Source organism: Trichomycterus rosablanca, chromosome 21 (assembly GCF_030014385.1).
Source record: "Trichomycterus rosablanca isolate fTriRos1 chromosome 21, fTriRos1.hap1, whole genome shotgun sequence".
Taxonomy (NCBI): Eukaryota; Metazoa; Chordata; class Actinopteri; order Siluriformes; family Trichomycteridae; genus Trichomycterus; species Trichomycterus rosablanca.
In genome coordinates this window covers 13,395,644-13,416,061 of record NC_086008.1, presented here as the reverse complement: position 1 = coordinate 13,416,061, position 20,418 = coordinate 13,395,644, and the positions used below count along the sequence as shown (strand labels likewise).

Sequence of the window (20,418 nt, the reverse complement as noted above, 5' to 3'; positions counted from 1 at the left end):
ATATAAAATGGCATTTAGTTTGGATTTTATCTTATAAATTCTTCATTAATAATAAAATGAGAGATGTTGTTTTTAAAATACTTCAAGGTGTTACCCGGATGTCTTTTGTAAAAGCTTTAGTGAATCGATTGATCATTTATTTTTTGATTGTGTCCATATCTTTTTCCTTTTGGGGTGTATGTGTTTTGTGATTTAGGGGGAAAAAATCCAATTCCAAAAAGACATTCCAATTAAAAGCCAATATATTTTGTATATATTTGATAACCCTCTCTTTCAGCCAATTGAATCTTATATAATTAACCTAATTATATTACTAGCTAAATAGTATATTCATAAAACCAAAAATGCTTAAAAAATTGCTATCTTTTATTTCTTGTATACATTTAGATTTGGAAATAAGTTTCTTAAGCCCCTCTTTGAACAAGAAATTATGTAGATTGTAGAACTGTCTTGAAGCACTTTAGATTAATATAAAGATAACACATTTCTAAGGAGGGTTTTATTTTATTGTCTTTTTTATTTTATATGTTATGCTATTGAGACAAGATTTTTAGATACTTTTTGTTTTTTTATTGTTGTTGAACACATTGTTATATAAATATTAAAGCATATTTTTGGTAATATTTTCATATATAATAAAGTGTACTATTATGTTTGCTATATACTGTTTTTTTAAATAAAAAAAAAATACTATTGCTACAGTGAAAGAGTGATGGCAGCATCTTGCTTTAGGGCAGATAAAGGTTTGCTTTTAACGCACGCGCACGCGCACTATAGTGTGTGTGCTTGCTTGTTTGTGCGCGCGCCACCTTGATGCTAACATGCTAATTTGCTCCTCTCATACAGCAGGCGGCAGCCTCGAGCACGTTTGCTAACTTGCTACTATACGTGAGGAAATTTGAAAATGGCGCCGCAGAAAACACAGCTGAGGAAATGTTTTTAGCTCGAGGTTTAGTCTCTCTTTTTTATTTAACGTCTTAATTGTGTGTTTAAGATATACGTGTTACATTTTGAGGCTTAAAAAATTATTCTATCGGTTTAATGTCATTTCGTTTGTTTGTAGCTAACGCTAGCTGTTTAGTTTAGTGTAATACTAAGTTAGCTTGTTAGCAAAGTTTGAGAAAATTGTACGTGAGCACTTTACACTTGAGTGTAACGCGACGACTACAAGTGTTTATATAAAACAAACGGAGTTTAATTTAAGAACTTTTGGTTAATGTTATATTTTTGATAGGTGAACAGTTGAAGCAGGGTGAAAATGGAGCCCAGCAGCAGCGAAGGCGGCGGAGAGGAATCGATCCTCTCCAGAATGGCTCTTAATGATAATAAAGCTGGCATGCAGGGTCTCGACAAAGACAAAATCAACAGGATCATCCTTGAAGTGTCCAAGGTTTGTTAAACACATTTCTGTTTACTATATGTGTGCTTAGTATGTATCTAGCAGACTTTTCAGGCGATTAGGCTACTCCAGTGGTTCTCTTTTTAGACCATATATCACCCTGATCAAAACAAACCCTCCAAATAGCACATTTGAACATCAACAGCAGCCTTAGTGTAAAATCTGTGTTAAAGTAGACCATAGCATAAGATAATGTTTGCTTTTGCAACCCGAGTATCATAAGATTTAGTGTGATCATGTAGTCAATCATGTTTGCATTTGTGATCAGCAGTTGAACTGGAAGCTCTTAATTTGACTGGCAGGAGGAATATAAACAAGTCAGGCAGGCTCTGTGTTTTACCCCTTCTTTGAATCAAGCTTTACTCCTTCTGTTTTATCATGTCTCCAGCTATTTCATTCTTATTTGTATTAATAAAGACCATACATATCATACATATGGATTGATGCATTTTAAACAAGTACTGTTCTTCACACTGTGCTTCTTCAAGATTTATCTTAATTTTAGGGCGGCACGGTGGCTAAGTGGGTAGCACTGTCGCCTCACAGCAAGAAGGTCCTGGGTTCTATCTTCAGGTGGGGCGGTCTGGGTGTTTTCTGTGTGGAGTTTGCATGTTCTCCCCGTGTCCGCGTGGGTTTCCTCTGGGTGCTTCCTCCCACAGTCCAAAGAAATGCAAGTGAGGTGAATTGGAGATACAAAATTGTCCAGGACTGTGTTCGATATAACCTTGTGAACTGATTATCCTTGTGTAATGAGTAACTACCGTTCCTGTCATGAATGTAACCAAAAGTGTAAAACATGACGTTAAAATCCTAATAAACAAAAAATAATCTTAATTTTAGTTAAATTTAGACTTAACTGGGATTTCTATAATTGCAATCTAATCTTATTGAATCACATAGACGAAATAGCAATCTAATCTTATCCTGTCTCTGCTTAAGGGGTCTAAATTCTATGAGAATGAGCTTAAAAAGGAACGTCAGGTGAACCAGCGCATAGAGAACATGCTGCGACATAAAGCTAAGATCACTGAACAGCAAAAACAAAAAGCACAAATAGAGGTAATTAATTTTTTCATACCCACTTTAATTCTTGGTTGAATTTAGCAGTTGCTGTTGTGTTATTGTTTTCCTTTTTTTCTTCTGTAGGTGGCTAAGCTGAGCTTTAAGCTTGAAGGTAGACGTGAACTGGGTCGGGTTATTGTGCATGTAGACATGGATGCTTTCTATGCTGCAGTGGAGATGAGAGACTGTCCAGATCTGAAGGAAAAACCCATGGCTGTGGGATCCATGAGCATGTTGGTGAGGATGCATTTTATGTCTTACCTTTTCAGATAAATCCATTTTTTATGGAAGAAAAATATTTATGTTGCTTTTTACATATGTTAACCAGTTTGTTTTTAAGCCTTTGGTGGTAGCATATGTTATATTAGTGCTGTTAAATCTAAACATTACTTAAATAGAACCTGTATGGCAATGTGAAGCAGGCTGAAAGCTCTCAAAAAGCAACACATGATGCCAAGTTCCAAAAACATTCAAATGCAGATGTGAAACAAAGTCATTACAATTACAAAGCCATTGCTAAGGCTCTAGGACTTTAGTTATTACTGTGAGAGTTGTCTAGAAATGTCCACAGTGATTTAAAAGACAAACAGTTGATTGCAGTTGTTGCTGCAAGGGTGGCACAACCAGTTCTTAGGTTTAGGAGGGCAATTACTTTTTCATGAATAGTTGCTTTTTGTTTAATCGTTTTCCTTTATCTTAGATTAAAATAAATGGAAAGATCTCAAACATTTAAATGTGAGAAACTAGCAAAAATATTTAATTTCTTTGCTATCAGCGAAGATCTATCAGGATGGGATTTTTTTTTTTTTTTTTTTTTCTATTTATTTCTTCTTTTAAAAAAATTTAATAATGAATGTCCTTTTATTTCTGAGGTAGGTACAAACTATGCCAAATAATTGTTATTTTGTAAAAAAAAAAAAAACTGAAATGAAATTTTAAAACAAATCCAACTTTATATAAATAAATGAATAATACAAATAAAGAAAGTATCCTCACATTAATAAATTTGGCTGGAAAATCCCCCTACCTGGCAACTTTGTGAAGTACCGTCAACCAGGCAGAGTGAGTAGCGCCCTCTGCTGTGTAAAGTGAATATCAATTCATCTTAAATGACTAACCGATTAGAATCGTGGCACATATGCACCGATTTGTAACTGTCTTGTGGTGCATCTTTACATCCCTAGTTATCACACTTGCTTTAGATGTTCAAAATAAATGTTATGTAAGACAAAGACAAGCTAAGCAACCACAGAATACAGTTTTTTTTATTGTTAATATATTAATCGTTAAAGATGTATTCATTCTACTTGTAAAATATGTAACTCCATGCAGAAGTTAGTGCCACTAAAAGCTTTGAAGCAGGAAAACAAAATTCCACTCTGCCCAGATTAAATCTGTAACATGTAAAATTTAAACATTGGTAGGGCTCTCACACAAATCAGAATGTTGGACTTGCCAAGAAAGCATAATTGTTTTCATTAATTACATCAATATGTAGAATGGGCCTGGGTAGGTTTCTATTTTTTACAAATGTTTTTTTATTATTGGTCAGTTCTTTGTTTATAGATCAAATGTAGTTTCATCTGTAGTCCTGGGATTAACCTTCATTAACTCTGTTGTTACATTTAACATTTTTTAGTCCACTTCCAACTACCAAGCCAGGAGGTACGGTGTCCGTGCTGCCATGCCTGGCTTCATTGCCAAGAAGCTCTGCCTGAATTTGGTCATTGTTCCACTCAACTTTGACAAATACAGAGCAGTGAGTGAACAGGTAAATAATGGTTAAATGTGTTAATAAACAATCGCGATACATTATGCAAATGGTAACATAAGCCATCTTTTATTTTAAAGGTGCGAGAGATATTTGCAGACTACGATCCTCACTTTCTGCCCATGAGTTTAGATGAAGCTTATCTTGACATTACTGAACATCTAGAGCAGAGGCAACACTGGCCAGAGTCAATGAGAACGTATTACTTCTGTGAACCAAGGACTGGAGAAGGTGCTGGGACTTTTATAATAATACATAAATATCTTACATCCTATGATATGTTTGACAACATTGAAAGGGACACGTTAAAACACAGTTGTTCTGGTGAACAAAACACTTTATAAGTATATTTTATGAAATAATGCATTTTAATAAACAACCTGGAACTAGGAAGCCTCACAAGTAGAGATTATTGTGAAAAAATAATAATAATGTGGTGGTGTGACATTCATATATGGGGAGCAGCATTCAGCTGCCACCTTGATGCAGATAAGTGCTTCTCTAGCTTGTATACATCCTCTTCTCTATTAAAATCTCTTAAAAAAAATAAACACATTCTGATTTGTCCACAGAACTTGAATGTAATAAAAACAATCACTGAAAAGCCAAAACAAGACCTATATACATTTATAAACAATTTAAACGAATAGGCCCACACTAAATACTAAAACGAAACTCATAACCAGCGAACTGAAATAATCATATCTAATATTATTATAATCTATTATTACAATTGTTTATTATTTTTTATAAAAACCAAGTAGCAATAAAGTGTAAAATGCTGTATGTACTGTATATTTGCCAACTATAGTTTGCCAACTTTTCGGTCAGGGTAGCTTCAGCAGTAAAAAGATACAACTGGGTAACTGAATACAACTAGATTAAGGGAAAGGGTAGAAAAAATATGATTCAAGTAAATTAAAATTATATAAATAAATAGGTGTCACACTTAATGAGAACCCCCCCACTGTGTAAGACATGCCACTTTACTCTGACCATCAAACACATGATAACTGAATGCCCTAGACATGCATGAGCCCAGTGCCTGCTGAAAATGCCTATGAGAGAAAAAGTCTGTGGGAACAAGAACATGCCCTTAAAATTCCTTACCCAAACAGGATTAATGATCTACACCATACATTCATAGACTACCCTTGAAATCTGATGAACTCACTTCTTAATAAATTAATATTATTAATTAATTAACTAAGCTGTTTTAACTAAACATTTCTAATATCTCTGTGTTTAGTTGTCGTCATCCCCCCTTTTTCTCCCACATTGAATCCAATTTCTGCCCGTCAATCATCCTCTCACTCTCACCAATGCTGGTCCCTGCTCCTGATTGGGGAGGACGAGGCTGCTCCACGCCCTCTCCGACACGTGCACAGCAATCAAACATCTTATCACCTACACTTGACGAGTGCAGTGTAGCGCTGGGTACGGAGAACCACACCCTCTACCGCACTCCTTTCCCATCGCCGTGCAGGCGCCACCAACCAGCCAGAGGCAGGCAGAGCCGAGATTCGATACGATGTATTCGAGATCTCAGCTCTGGTGAACAACGTGTGTTTTTACCGCTGTGCCACCTGAGTGGCATATTTAGTTGTTTTAACCAGTGTTCAGTATTCCAAATGTTGAAGTGCAACATGAATATAAAATATCTGATAACAGATCTTTTTGGAGCACAATTTGGAGCACTGCTCATGCTAGTTGTAAAAATGTAACAGTCGTCCTTTCTCGTCACTTTTTTAGAGCATTTTTACACATAACCCATTTTAGTAGCTTTAGTAACAGCAGGGTCTTATCTTATCTATCTGAAGAGGTGGATAAACCAAAGGATGATGCTGGAGTAAACACTGATAACCTGTCCCCGCTCCTGTTTGATGATAGCCCCAGTGCTTCTCATGCTGTCCCTGGGGCTAAGGTAGAGGTGTTCGGTACGAGTTCTGAAGAGGCTGTAAGGGAAATGCGCTTCCGGATAGAACAGAAAACATCACTGACCGCAAGTGCTGGTAATAACAATCAACTTTTTTCACCTTTACATTCTAACAGAGGTGGCAATTTTATTATGATTAAGCAATAGTTTGTTTGTTGTTTTTTGTTTTTTCAAAGAAACGTGATGAATGCGTTTAGTTGTTGTTTTTCTTGTGGTAGGTATTGCACCAAACATGATGCTTGCTAAAGTATGTAGTGACAAGAACAAGCCCAATGGTCAGTACAGAATCATTCCTGAGAGACAAGCTGTGATGGCCTTCATACAGAATCTCCCCGTTCGGAAGGTAATTTTTTTTATGCATTGACGTGCCATTTAATCGAAGTATGTGCTATGCAAAGCCTATAAATGTATTTCTGTTGTTGTCTTGTAGGTGTCTGGAATTGGGAAAGTGACCGAGAAGATGCTAGCTGCTCTGGACATTATTACTTGTTCACATCTCGGACAGCGGATGGCGACACTCTCGTTGCTTTTCTCTGAAACATCCTGGCATCATTTTCTCCAGATTTCACTTGGGCTGGGCTCCACGCGCATAGAGAGGTGGGTACTACTGACCTAATCTGTTTATACTGCAAATGAATTCTATTTATCTAAGTAAACTATTTTTAAAAAGGAACCGTAGGGTTTCTTTAACGTTAGAAATGGTTGCTTAGGTTGCATTATTTTTCCTCAAGTCAAAGTTGCTTTATTGTCAAAACTGCAATATGTACAGGACATACAGAGGATTGAAATTGCATTACTCTCTGACCCATGGTGCAACATTAAACATTAATTGAACAATAAACCTAGAATAAAAGAAGAATATAAAAATAGAATAAACACACTAAAGCGCAAATATATATACACTGACACAAATATGAAAAATATAGTAGTAAAATTAAAAACTGGCAGTGCAAAATCGATTATCTATAGATAGATTAAAGTGATGTGTGCATTAAAAAGATAATGGGGATGTAAGTTTTTGGTATTTATATAGGTTCGTGAGAGCGGGGGCAGAACAGGAAGAGAGTTGAGGATCCTGACCGCCTGGTGGATGGTGCTGTCCCTCAGTCGGCTGGTCTTGGCCCAGAGACTCCGCAGTCTCCTTCCTGATGGGAGCACACTGAAGAAGCTGTGTAGTGGGTGGGTGCCATAGAGAGGGCTTTACGGGTGAGGCGGGTATTGTGTAGTTCGAGGAGGGTGGGGCGAGAGGTGCCAATGATCTTCTCAGCTGCTCTCAACGTTTAAGATAGTTAAAAAACTGGATCAGTGAAATCACTATGTCTGTATCATGCTGGGAGAAAACATTAATCCTTCAAGAATGAATGTAGTGGATTTAATGAAAAGGTTCATGATTTATTAGTAAAAAGACCATTTCTTGATTCCAGTGGTATGATTTTATTGGGTGTTCTTTTTATTGATGGTTTTTAGAACAAACACTGCAGCCTCTGGCACAGCATGGCCTTTATTAATACAAAACAGAAGGATAACTACACCAATTACAAAGTCATGAATTAGATGAAAATCTTTATGTGGCGTTTAAAATAAAAGATGAAATTCTGCTTTGACACAGTAAAGTTTTAACATACTGATTAAGAATAGCTATACAAAATGTGAGTTAAGTTGGTAAGATCTTTTCATGTATTCATTTCTGTCACATTATCTACCATTGAACTGTTTAAACAGTATTGCGTGTATTGCCAGACTTCACAATAAGCAGGCGTATAAGAGAACAAAATGCTCCTTTTCGTATTTAGGCTGATCCTAGTGCGGCTCAGTGGGTAGCACTGTTGCTTCACAGCAAGAAGGTCCTGGGTTTGATTCCCAGGTGGAGCAGGCCCTTTCTGTGTGGAGTTTGCATTTTTTTTCTCTGTGTCTGTGTGGGTTTCCCCCAGGTGCTCCGGTTTGCTCCCAGAGTTCAAAGACGTGCAAGTGAGGTGAATTGGAGATACTAAATTGTCCATGACTGTGTTTGACATTAAACTTGTGAACTGAGGAATCTTGTGTAAGCAGTAACTACCTGTTCTGTCATGAATGTAACCAAAGTTTGTAAAACATGACGTTAAAATCTTAATAAATGAATAAAATTACTTTTATTGACTAAAAAATGTAAAAGAAGAAGAAGAACCTTTATTGTCATTATACTTGCATACAACGAAATTTAGTTAGACACTCTCCGAAAGATAAAAAGAAGAAGCAAAGTATTTACATAAGCATATGGATATTTACACAATAACCAGTACAATCTAAAGTATGGATTTCAAGATAAATAATAAAATAAAATATGGGTGAATATGAATATGTGAAGTGACTGTGCTGTGTGGAGATACCAGTTCAGTTTCAGAAATGATTTATGTTGAGTGAGAGAATGGTTGTATGAAGATGTGCAAATACGCAATGTTCAAGTTCACAGTCTATGAGGTGTTGGGAGGGGTGATGGAGGCCACAGCTCTTGGAAAAAAGCTGTTTCTCAGTCTGTTCGTGTGTGCACGAATAGCTCTGTACCGCCTCCCAGATGGTAGCAGGGAGAACAGATAGTTCCCAGGGTGTGTTGCATCCTTACTCATGCTGTCGGCCTTGTTCTGTAAACGGCTGTTGTAAAGCTCCTACATTTATTCTTGTGTTTATATTTTTAATAGGCAATCTTTGCGCAGTCCCACAGGTTATAAACCCCTAACATTACTCTGAGACCTAGTAGAGCCACTAACCTTTGCTGTTTATTATTTGTTGGTAATTGTAAGTGATTTATCTGAATTAGGGTAATTTTTGGGTCCAGTGGTGCCCAGAAACAACTTCTGAAGATTGGTTTTGGTGAATATAAATTTTATCTTTCCGGTTATTTTTCTATTTGCAGAGATTCTGAGAGAAAAAGCATGAGCACAGAAAGGTATTGTACTTCTTTATACATTCATCTTGCCTATGTACAGTTTGTATTTTTCACTTATTCATTTGCCCTATATTTGTACCCTTATTGGCAGTTTTTGTTTAGTTCTTATTATTCCTATTACATTGACTGAAGCACAACTATTCTCTTTGGCAGGACATTTACAGAGATGAGCGATGCAGATGAGCAGTATTCACTGTGCAAAGAACTTTGTCATGACTTGGCTAAGGACCTACAGAAAGAAGGAATGAAGGTACGTTTTAAAATTATAAAGAGCAAATAAAGAACTGTAATAAATTTCAGTGTGTAGAGCAAGACAGAAAAACCATTGTCCAGTGTGCATGACATTTGAGCCCTCAAACAGCATTGCCTGAGAAACAGTCATAATACTTTAATAAATATAGCCACATGGGCTCAGGGGTACTTTAGAAAACTGTTCTTATTTAACACAGTCCAGCACTACATCATGAAATGCAACCTGTTGGTTAGAAAAAACAACATGCAGTCTGCTTTTTACATGTTAAAAAGTCTCTCATGCATTTGTATTACACCTCCAGGGTAAGACTGTTACTTTGAAAATAAAGAACGTCAGCTTTGAGGTGAAGACCAGAGCGTTTACACTGCAGTGTGCTGTGTGCACTGAAGAGGAGATCTTTGCTGTTGCTAAGGATCTTCTGAAGGCTGAGATTGATAATGTCGGCCCTGAACCACTGAGGCTCAGACTAATGGGTAAGCACCTTTCTTTACTGACATCTTTTTGGTTATTCCTATGTTGTTTACACTAATAATGAGTAAGTATGCCAAGTAATGATGGCGAGTAAGTGTAGGACTTGATGGGTTACAAATCCCATTCGTAGAAAAGTTAGCACACTTTCTAAAAATGCAATAAAAAAACTGAAAACATGCTAGCTATCAGTTCGAATCTCAGCTCTGATTCTATTAATATTTTAATAATTTGGGAATTTAATATACTAATTGTTGCAGTTTTGCAAGGGCATTGTTGCCCATTCTTGCTGTATACAAGGCTTGAGCTGCTAAAGTCTTTGCTCAGTGTTGCCTAATTCTGCTCTTTATGATGTGCTATACATTTTCAAGAGATGACAGATCTGGACTGCAGTCAGGCCAGTCAAGCACATGCACTAAATGTCTATGAAGTCCGTTATAGTAACTTTGATTGTCCTGCTGTAATATACATGGAGTGTAATCACAGACATATAATACCACATTCACTTTTCCCCAAAACAAGCTGAAACATGGGCTCTTATGACCACAGACTACATTTCTACTGTGTTTTGGTCCATCTCAGTTAAATTCTGGCCCATACATCGCCTTCTCTTTGCAATATTCAGGTTTTAGGTTGCATTTCAGGATGCAGCGCAGAGTTAAGTGACAATGATTATCCAAAGTATTCCCAAACCCACCTGGATTTGTCCATCATTGTAGCATAACGATTTCTCAAGCGACACTGCCTTAGGGGTTGATTGGCCATGCCTGTTCAGCAGTGGTTTCTGTCCTTTGACCTTTTTGAACATATATTTTCCTTCAGTCTCTAAATTGTTTGTGTATTATAAACTGTAGATGGTGAATCTTGTGTGATCTTGTGCTGATAAACATTAACAAGAGAATTGTCAGTTAGTTCATAGACAAAGTGGGGAGCCTTGCTGATAAAGAGGATCAATCTTAATGACTTCACCTGTTACCAGTTAAACTGCTAATTGTGGAAACCAGAACAGTTACTCTCGTAACCTTTTTTGCTTCTGTCCCAATTTTGTTGTTGCAGGGATCTCAATCTACTTTTTACTGTTCATTAGTTCATATGTTTTTGTACTTTTAACAGTTTGATTCCGCCCTCTTATTTAAACTACATTTATTGTTTTTAGGTCTATAAGTTTATCAATCCGTGCGCAACTTTGAAAGTATTTACTTTGTACTTATACTGACTTAATGGATATTTATTGACATTAGAATGAGCAGTAAAAGGGACAATTAATCCTAATTACATCTGGTTTACTACCACTAGAAACAAAATGATCTGTATATGTTGCTATTACTAAGAATATTATAAGAATGCCAGAACAGCCAACCACTGTATAGTCAAAATGTGCATCTTTTTAAACCTTAAGCACACCTACAAGTTTTGTTACAGTGTATCACAAAAGTGAGTACACCCCTCACATTTCTGCAAATATTTCATTATATCTTTTCATGGGACAACACTATAGACATGAAACTTGGATATAACTTAGAGTAGTCAGTGTAGAACTTGTATAGCAGTGTAGATTTACTGTCTTCTGAAAATAACTCAACACACAGCCATTAATGTCTAAATAGCTGGCAACATAAGTGAGTACACCCCACAGTGAACATGTCCAAATTGTGGCCAAATGTGTCGTTGTCCCTCCCTGGTGTCATGTGTCAAGGTCCCAGGTGTAAATGGGGAGCAGGGCTGTTAAATTTGGTGTTTTGGGTACAATTCTCTCATACTGGCCACTGGATATTCAACATTGCACCTCATGGCAAAGAACTCTCTGAGGATGTGAGAAATAGAATTGTTGCTCTCCACAAAGATGGCCTGGGCTATAAGAAGATTGCTAACACCCTGAAACTGAGCTACAGCATGGTGGCCAAGGTCATACAGCGGTTTTCCAGGACAGGTTCCACTCGGAACAGGCTTCGCCAGGGTCGACCGAAGAAGTTGAGTCCACGTGTTCGGCGTCATATCCAGAGGTTGGCTTTAAAAAATAGACACATGAGTGCTGCCAGCATTGCTGCAGAGGTTGAAGACGTGGGAGGTCAGCCTGTCAGTGCTCAGACCATACGCCGCACACTGCATCAACTCGGTCTGCATGGTCGTCATCCCAGAAGGAAGCTGACGCACAAGAAAGCCCGCAAACAGTTTGCTGAAGACAAGCAGTCCAAGAACATGGATTACTGGAATGCCCTGTGGTCTGACGAGACCAAGATAAACTTGTTTGGCTCAGATGGTGTCCAGCATGTGTGGCGGCGCCCTGGTGAGAAGTACCAAGACAACTGTATCTTGCCTACAGTCAAGCATGGTGGTGGTAGCATCATGGTCTTGGGCTGCATGAGTGTTGCTGGCACTGGGGAGCTGCAGTTCATTGAGGGAAACATGAATTCCAACATGTACTGTGACATTCTGAAACAGAGCATGATCCCCTCCCTTCGAAAACTGGGCCTCATGGCAGTTTCCAACAGGATAACGACCCCAAACACAACCTCCAAGATGACAACTGCCTTGCTGAGGAAGCTGAAGGTAAAGGTGATGGACTAAACCCAATTGAGCACCTGTGGCACATCCACAAGTGGAAGGTGGAGGAGTTCAAGGTGTCTAACATCCACCAGCTCCGTGATGTCATCATGGAGGAGTGGAAGAGGATTCCAGTAGCAACCTGTGCAGCTCTGGTGAATTCCATGCCCAGGAGGGTTAATAATAATAATAATAATAATACATTTTATTTATATAGCGCTTTTCAAGATACTCAAAGACGCTTTACATAAGACAAATAATCAAAACAAATACGTACATACACCATACAAATCATAGTACAAAATCAAAATAGTACATCAACATCAAGAATAATTAAGATAAAAACAAAGAGAGCAGCATAAGACAGTTCATTAAAAATTAGCTAAATTATGAGAGAGAACAACAAATATAGAACAATTTCTTAAAATTAGACAGAAACAGGACAGATTTACATGCAATCAGGAAACTGAAAACTTTACAAGTTTTAGGATCTAGGACTTCACATTTCTGTCGTGATCTAAGTATAAAAACTATTAAAAAGAATAGCAAAAATAAAAGCATTTATTTCGTGTTGTTACAAGTTAAATGCCATATTGAATAGATGAGTTTTGAGAAGTGACTTGAATTTGGACAGGTCAGGACCTGTTAAGGCAGTGCTGGATAATAATGGTGGTCACACAAAATATTGACACTTTGGGCACAATTTCGACATGTTCACTGTGGGGTGTACTCACTTATGTTGCCAGCCATTTAGACATTAATGTCTGTGTGTTGAGTTATTTTCAGAAGACAGTAAATCTACACTGCTATACAAGTTGTACACTGACTACTCTAAGTTATATCCAAGTTTTATTTCTATAGTGTTGTCCCATGAAAAGATATAATGAAATATTTGCAGAAATGTGAGGGGTGTACTCACTTTTGTGATACACTGTAACTGTCATAACTTTTTTTATGGTGCATTCTTTTTGAAACACTGCATAATGGCATGGTTAGAGTACTTTGTTTAATCTAATTCAGGTTTTAGAGTAGAATCAGGCTTCTGGTCTAGAAAAAAAATAGATCACACAGATCTTTGTATAATTTATATTTACATTTTCGGCCACTTGGTTACAGTATACTGTCTGAGCCAATAACGGTTAAGGGCCTTGTTCAAGTGCCTAACAGCAGCAACCTGGCTGTGGTGGGGCTTAAACCAGCAACCTTCTGATTTCTAGTCCTGTGCCTTAACCACTAGGCTACATCTTGCCAATATAATCTGCCCGTATAATCTGATTTGTAGACCAAATTGGGGTGGGTCTGGTGGCTTGGTGGGTAACACTGTCACCTTACAGCAAGAAGGTCCTGGGTTTGATTCCCAGGTAAAGTGGTCCGGGTCCTTTCTGTGTGGAGTCTGCATGGGTTTCCTCCCACAGTCCAAAGACATGCAGTCAGGTAAATTGGAGCTACTAAAAATTGTCCATGTTTGACATTAAAACATGAACCTTGATGAATCTTGTGTACCCAGTAATTACCTGTTCTGTCATGAATGTAACTGTGTAAAACGTAATGTTAAAACTCTAATAAATAAATAAACCTGATTGCTGTAACGCAAAATACAAGACACATTTGTGTAGACAGTGTAGTGTGGAAAAGGGGAAAGACAGCTAGTTAACTTGCTACCATAATTGAAATTTCATTGTGGATTGATTTGCATTAGGGCAGTGTCTAGTCATGATATTGAACTAATTTGGCACCAACATTTGTGATAAGGTGGTGGTATATGCCATGTTTGTTGTTGCTCTTCATTGTTTGTTATGACTCATCATATGCAAACCTAAGACGTAAAGTGTAGTAGTCCTGTGTAGTAGGACTGGTTCGATACCACTTTTTCATGTCCGACACCGATACTGCAAATTGAGTATCTGCCGATACCAATCCGATACCGTCATTTCTCCTCTCAAACAACTAAGCAGTAATAATGCACGTCTCAATGCACCATGGTTAAACTAGCTATCTAAATAACAATGCTCAGACTGTGAAACTAATATTATAAAGGAATAAATACAGAACCTACAACATCACACTTATACAAAACTGCTGTTTTTATTTTAACTTTTACACACAGAACATTTAGCAGCATTTTTGGTTTCACTTACGTTCGAGCTGTTGTTCACGTGACATCTCGCTTTACGGCGTGTCATCCAAAGTGTCTACAATTGGAAGATGTGGATGTCAGTCAAACGCGATGGACCAATCAGCATTGATGTAGAGTTTGGTTGAGATTTTCCGTTTAAGTTCCGTCACATTTTTAGATGATTAAACCCTGCTGGATTTTAAAGACATCTGTGGCTAAATGGGAAACGGTGTAGTTTGTTTTATTTCACAACACTAATGGATTAATCGTTGAGGATGTGAGATATCTCCAAGAGATACGATAGGTTTTCTTTATCTCAGGTGAGCGATTTATCATTTACAAAAGTGATTTTTATTGTGTTTAAACAGTGTTTTTAGAGGTGGCAGTAGTAGATGGAGTAGATGATTTTTTAAAATGCTAAAAGTTTAAGTAGATCAATGTTTTGAATGTTTTAATTTCTGAATGGCTGTTGCGGATGAGTTGTAGATCAGTCGCACGTTAATGATGATATCACGATGCACCTTGTTACGGCAGTTGCCGAGTGAGCTGGCAATAAACGGCGCTCTGTTGGAACGTATCTTCGTGTGTTATTTGCTTTACACACAAACAATGGCCTTATCAACATTAGGTGTTATTTACATTAAGCAACAGTATCGGATTGGATTACATGTTTTTTTCCTTCCGAAATCCAGTGATTTGGGCCAATATCGGATCAATACAGAGCCCTAGTCAAATGTTTTGTGTCCTGTGTAATGCTACTAAATCACTTTTGCATGATTATGTAATTCAGCATCATGCTGTTTCTTTTCTCTGCTCTGTTTCTTTTTGATAGGTGTTCGAGTCTCGGGTTTCATCAGCGTTGAGGACAAACAGCCCCAGCAGAAAAGTATCATGGGTTTTTTAAAGACGGCATCAGATTCAACAAAGTCATCCAAAGCTGAAGTGAAATCTGAAACGGCCAGTGTGTTGGGCTCTAGTGTCGATTCAAACAAGCAACCGTGTGCTTTAGTCGCAAAGGGAATGTCCAAACCTCTTAATTGGGGGGCTTACTCAGGGGGCTCGACTGAACTTCAGCAACAGACCTTTTTTCAAAAAGCTTATGCGAAAAGATTGCAAGAGCAGTCTGATCAAGAACAAACCCCTGTGGTTAGAAATGAACATCACGAAGACTCAACTGTAACTGCTAAATCTGGCTTAATTGCTACAACAAGCAAAGCGACAGTCAAAACGGAGAATGCACAATCAACACAAACATATGAAACCAGAACAAAGACTGATACAGACTCACCCAAAACAAACAACGTTTTATATACAACCCAGTGCTTAAACCAACAGTTGGTAGCCCAAACACAGTCTTCTAATATGCTGCAGTGCTTTACATGCCCTGTATGCTTCAATCAAATCAAAACTACAGACCTCACATCATTTAACCAACATATAGATGAGTGCCTTAGTTCCGGAGTGGACAGCAAGATGGGGTTGACAGGGTTGGACAAGCAAGATGAAGTGGAAAACCTTCTGCCTGAATATGACCACGCTCTTCCAGGATCAAGCTCAATGGAAACTGTCAATAAAGATCTTTACACCCAAACTTCAAAATCAGTGGAAACACATTCTTGTGAAAACGCTAATTTTGTTTTTAAAGCCGTGAATGATTCAGGATCTACAGCCTTGCAACAAACAGCTGGTTCTGTTGAACTTATCGGTTCACCGCGCTCAACTTTGACATGTCCAGTGTGCAATCAAGTTCAGGATACTCACAACCTCACTGAGTTTAACCGTCATGTGGACATGTGTCTCAACCAAGAAGTGTTGATGGAACTCAGAGAAGCTGTTCCACAAAGGAGTCAGTCAGAGGCAAATTTGCCTGGGAAGCTCAAAGGTCAGTAATATTTTTTTTCTGTGATTGGCTATAGCTGAGTAATAATCTAGGGCAGACGGGATGCCTTTGTCATATACACCGATCAGCCATAACATTAAAATTCTCCTTGTTTCTGCACTCACTGTCCGTTTTATCAGCTCCACTTACCATATAGAAGGACTGCCTGCTTTGTTAGCCCCCTTTCATGCTGTTCTTCAATGGTCAGGACTCTCCCAGGGCCACCACATAGCAGATATTATTTAGGTGGTGGGTGATTCTCAGCACTGCAGTGACAATGACATGGTGGTGGTGTGTTAGTGTGTGTTGTGCTGGTATGAGTGGATAAGGCACAGCAGCGCTGCTGGAGTTTTTAAATACCGTGTCCACTCTATTAGACACTCCTACCTAGTTTGTCCCCCTTGTAGATGTAAAGTCAGAGACGATCGCTCATCTATTGCTGCTGTTTGAGTTGGTCATCTTCTAGACCATCAGTGGTCACCGGACGCTGCCCACGGGGTGCTGTTGGCTGAATATAGTTTTGGTTGGTGGACTATTGTCAGTCCAGCAGTGACCGTGAGGTGTTTAAAAACTCCAGCAGCATTGCTGTGTCCTATCCACTCATACCAGCACAACACACACTAACACACCACCACCATGTCAGTGTCACTGCAGTGCTGAGAATGATCCACCACCTAAATAATACCTGCTCTGTGGTGGTCCTTTGGGGGTCCTGACCATTGAAGAACAGCATGAAAGGGGGCTAACAAAGCATGCAGATAAATAGATGGACTACAGTCAGTAATTGTACAACTACATAGTGTTTCTATATGGTAAGTGGAGCTGATAAAATGGACAGTGAGTGTAGAAACAAGGAGGTGATTTAATCTTATGGCTGATCAATGTATACATATGGTCAGAGCACAGGGTCAGCCATTGTACGGCACCCCTGGAACTGAGAGGGTTAAGGGCCCACGTCAGAAACTGGCTTTAAATCCACAACCTTTTGAATAAAAGCCCAAAGCTATACATACTAGGCTACCACTGTCCCTAAGTATTTAGTCTTTGAGAGCAAGACATGATACCTGGTTGGAGAACATTTAAAAGAAAGTGCCTTCAAAGTAGTTATTTCAAATGATACAAGCATTTCCTGTTCCAGGATTTATAAATAATGATGAATATTCACATGTTGGTTTTATTCAGTATTTTGGCTGTGTCCTCATTTGCATACACCTGCACTTAATTGCACTGCACAATTTAGTGGACCTCCTGTAATAATTAGAATTCTGGTGCATTATGTAGCATGCATTAAACTTAACATGCCAGCTTGCTGATGATGAGTGTAATTTAAGAAGCAGCATTTCTATTTACACCTGTATGCAAATTTGTAAAATATGTGAAGTGCAATAAAAATCTTCAATTTAATCTTTATTTAACTGATACAAGTAGAAAGAGAAGAATTCCAATGTTATAACTATTCATACAATATTCACAAGGGTGACATTATTAAACAGAGCTGGAGATTGTGGGCAACTAAATAGTGCATGTAGGAGCTTGTTTTGTAATTAACAAACTTTTGAGCAGCAGTGGGGTTCAGGGGAAGGGCCTGTCCTGTGCTTTCTCTATAATTAAGCATCTCTGTTCTCCAGACTTGGTGGGTGGCTCGGTGGGTAGCACTGTCACCTCACAGCAAGAAGGTCCTGGGTTCGATCCCCAGGCGGGGTGGTCCGGGTCCTTTCTGTGCAGAGTTTGCATGTTCTCCCCGTGTCTGCGTGGGTTTCCCCCGGGAGCTCCGGTTTCCTCCCACAGTCCAAAAACATGCAGTCAGGTTAATTGGAGACACTGAATTGCCCTATAAGTGAATGGGTGTGTGTATGTGTGCTTATGTGTGTCTGCCCTGCGATGGACTGGTGCCCCATCCAGGATGTTACTGTGTGCCTTGCGCCCATTGAAAAGCTGGGATAGGCTACATCAGATATGGCTTTGCTAGACAAGGTGGTTTAAGATGGATGTAAGTCGTTAGTTAAAGAGAGAAGTGTAAAGCGATTCTACACATATATTTCTTACTTATTTAATATGTTGGGTATTCAGCAGATCTGTGAACTGGTGAATGTTGTGTAACCAGTAACTACCTGTCCTGTCATAGAATGTAACCAAAGTGTGATGATAAACATGATGTTAAAATCCTAATGAATAACATTTTTTGGCAGATCCTGTAAGAAGCTCTAATGAAAGAGGAAAGAGCAAAAGGTCAGTCAAGTCTGTGTTTCTCTAACCTGTTAATAAGAACATCTTCAGGATATTGAAATGTATATGTATTGTCATGTTGTCATATTAAGTTCTGTGTCTACATATTTAATTTCAGACGAGCCTCATCACCACTTCCTGCGCCCAAGAAAACCAAAGCAGCCAGCAGCACAAAGCACACTATTGATTCATTCTTCAAAGGAAACTGCAACCAGAAGTTCTAATGTACTCCTTTTTCAAAGTTGTTCATGGTAATGCATCAGAGTAAACAAATCTAGATCAAGTCACATACATGACAGTTAAAATGAGGAATATTATTAGTGAAGGAATTCTGATTCAGGGTAAGAATAGAAGTGGTTCTGTGATGTGATATTAGAAAATATGAAGCCATATGTTGTGTGTATTTAATTAATGCAAAGAATATTTTTTACTCTATTTATTTAATATATTTCTAATAATAAATGAAGCACATTTAACCATATATAATAGCATACGATTCTGAAATTGCTAACTTATTAGGTTCAGTATTTTATTTGGCCACTTGTTAGCCAAGCTAATGTGTCATTAGCTTCATGTACTGGACTAGGATCCAAAAGAGTGATATTATCTAAAGTACTGAATAAACGAAGACTGTCTGTCAGATCAAAAGACTTATCTTTTTTTTTTTTTGTGGGGGTGATGGTGGGCTTCTGTTATAGTTTAATTTTACAGGACCAGATTTCTTCGTGTACCAATGGCATTAAAATGATGACAGACCTAAAATTACATTTACACTGAGTCAGTAACTTTGCGCACAACATAAGAAATGTTGATGATTCTTTCATTGTTGAAATTAAGATCATTTTAATTATTTAAAATATTTGTTATTATTTGTGTTTCCGGAGCAGACAACAATATTGTAACACAATTGTTAGGACACAATTTTAATTATGATTACTTGATAATTTTGATTAGTTACAAGTCCTCACACTGAAAGCAGTGTTGGATCAGACTGTGTTACTATAGCCTCTAGATCAGTACTTTGCTCTGCAGTATTTGTGTGTTTGTGTGTGTGTGTGTGTCTAGATGTGTGCTTGCACATCTCTGTAAAACTGGAATTGTAAAAAAAATTTTGTTTTAATGTTGAGTTGATCAATATGGCTAAAATCACAAAATCAGATCCATTATCTTATATTATTAGATTTTTTTAATTTGGAGTTTGAGTGCATTACTGTTCAAATGGTATAAATGGATGAGAGATGCATTCGGAATGCATCTCTCATTTTAATTCTGCAAATTAAAATGATGAGCTGTCTAGAAGACGGATCATCGGCACTCCCTAGTACATCATATCAAACCTCAGCTCTGCCATCTGGCTGGGCTGGGCGGCCACATGAACAACGATTGTTCATAGGATGGGAAAGGCCGGACAGGGTTCCTCATAACTGGTGCAATTACGACCTACGCTGGCTGATTGATGGCGCCTGAGCAGAGTTGAGGAATAATGGTCCGCATATGAACTCGCCTCGTGCAGGTAAAAAGATGCGGTCGGTACTGCACACATGTTGGAAGGGGCATGTGTCTGTTGCGAAGCTCCTCGGTCAGCAGTTAGTAACGCAATCAGGGTAATTTGATATAACTAGATTAGGGGAGAAAATTGGGGGGGAATTGAAGAAAAAGAGAAAAAAAAAAAGAATATTAATGAAAAGTGGAAAATGCAGTTTGACAAAGTTTTCGACTTTCATTGCAGTCAGTATGAACCCAAAATATTCCATGTTTTATCTGGTCAGCTTCATTTTATTTGTTAATATACATCCAATCCTGCATTTCAGCCCTGCAACACATTGTAAAAAAAAAAAGAA

At 38.1% G+C, this 20,418-nt stretch overlaps 1 protein-coding gene across 1 annotated transcript; it reads left to right on the top strand.

Annotated features, from left to right (window-relative positions):
• Positions 1 to 849: 849 nt before the first annotated feature.
• Positions 850 to 19,227, top strand: polk (polymerase (DNA directed) kappa). Its single transcript, XM_063017625.1, has 15 exons — positions 850 to 949; positions 1,235 to 1,390; positions 2,339 to 2,458; positions 2,546 to 2,698; positions 4,101 to 4,232; positions 4,313 to 4,463; positions 6,053 to 6,244; positions 6,387 to 6,511; positions 6,599 to 6,765; positions 9,059 to 9,091; positions 9,245 to 9,341; positions 9,646 to 9,817; positions 15,305 to 16,354; positions 18,541 to 18,580; positions 18,696 to 19,227. The coding sequence occupies exons 2-15, from the start codon at positions 1,259 to 1,261 to the stop codon at positions 18,799 to 18,801; spliced, it is 2,670 nt and encodes an 889-aa protein (XP_062873695.1). The 5' UTR covers positions 850 to 949; positions 1,235 to 1,258; the 3' UTR covers positions 18,802 to 19,227.
• The last annotated feature ends 1,191 nt before the right edge of the window (positions 19,228 to 20,418 follow it).

What these genes read in the sequence shown, in the direction of transcription:
- polk (XM_063017625.1), top strand. Translation starts at nt 1,259, where the DNA reads ATGGAGCCCAGCAGCAGCGAAGGCGGCGGAGAGGAATCGATCCTCTCC. An exon ending in TGGGATCCATGAGCATGTTG is followed by an intron (nt 2,699 to 4,100) that starts GTGAGGATGCAT and finishes AACATTTTTTAG; the next exon opens with TCCACTTCCAACTACCAAGC. An exon ending in TTTGCCTGGGAAGCTCAAAG is followed by an intron (nt 16,355 to 18,540) that starts GTCAGTAATATT and finishes ATTTTTTGGCAG; the next exon opens with ATCCTGTAAGAAGCTCTAAT.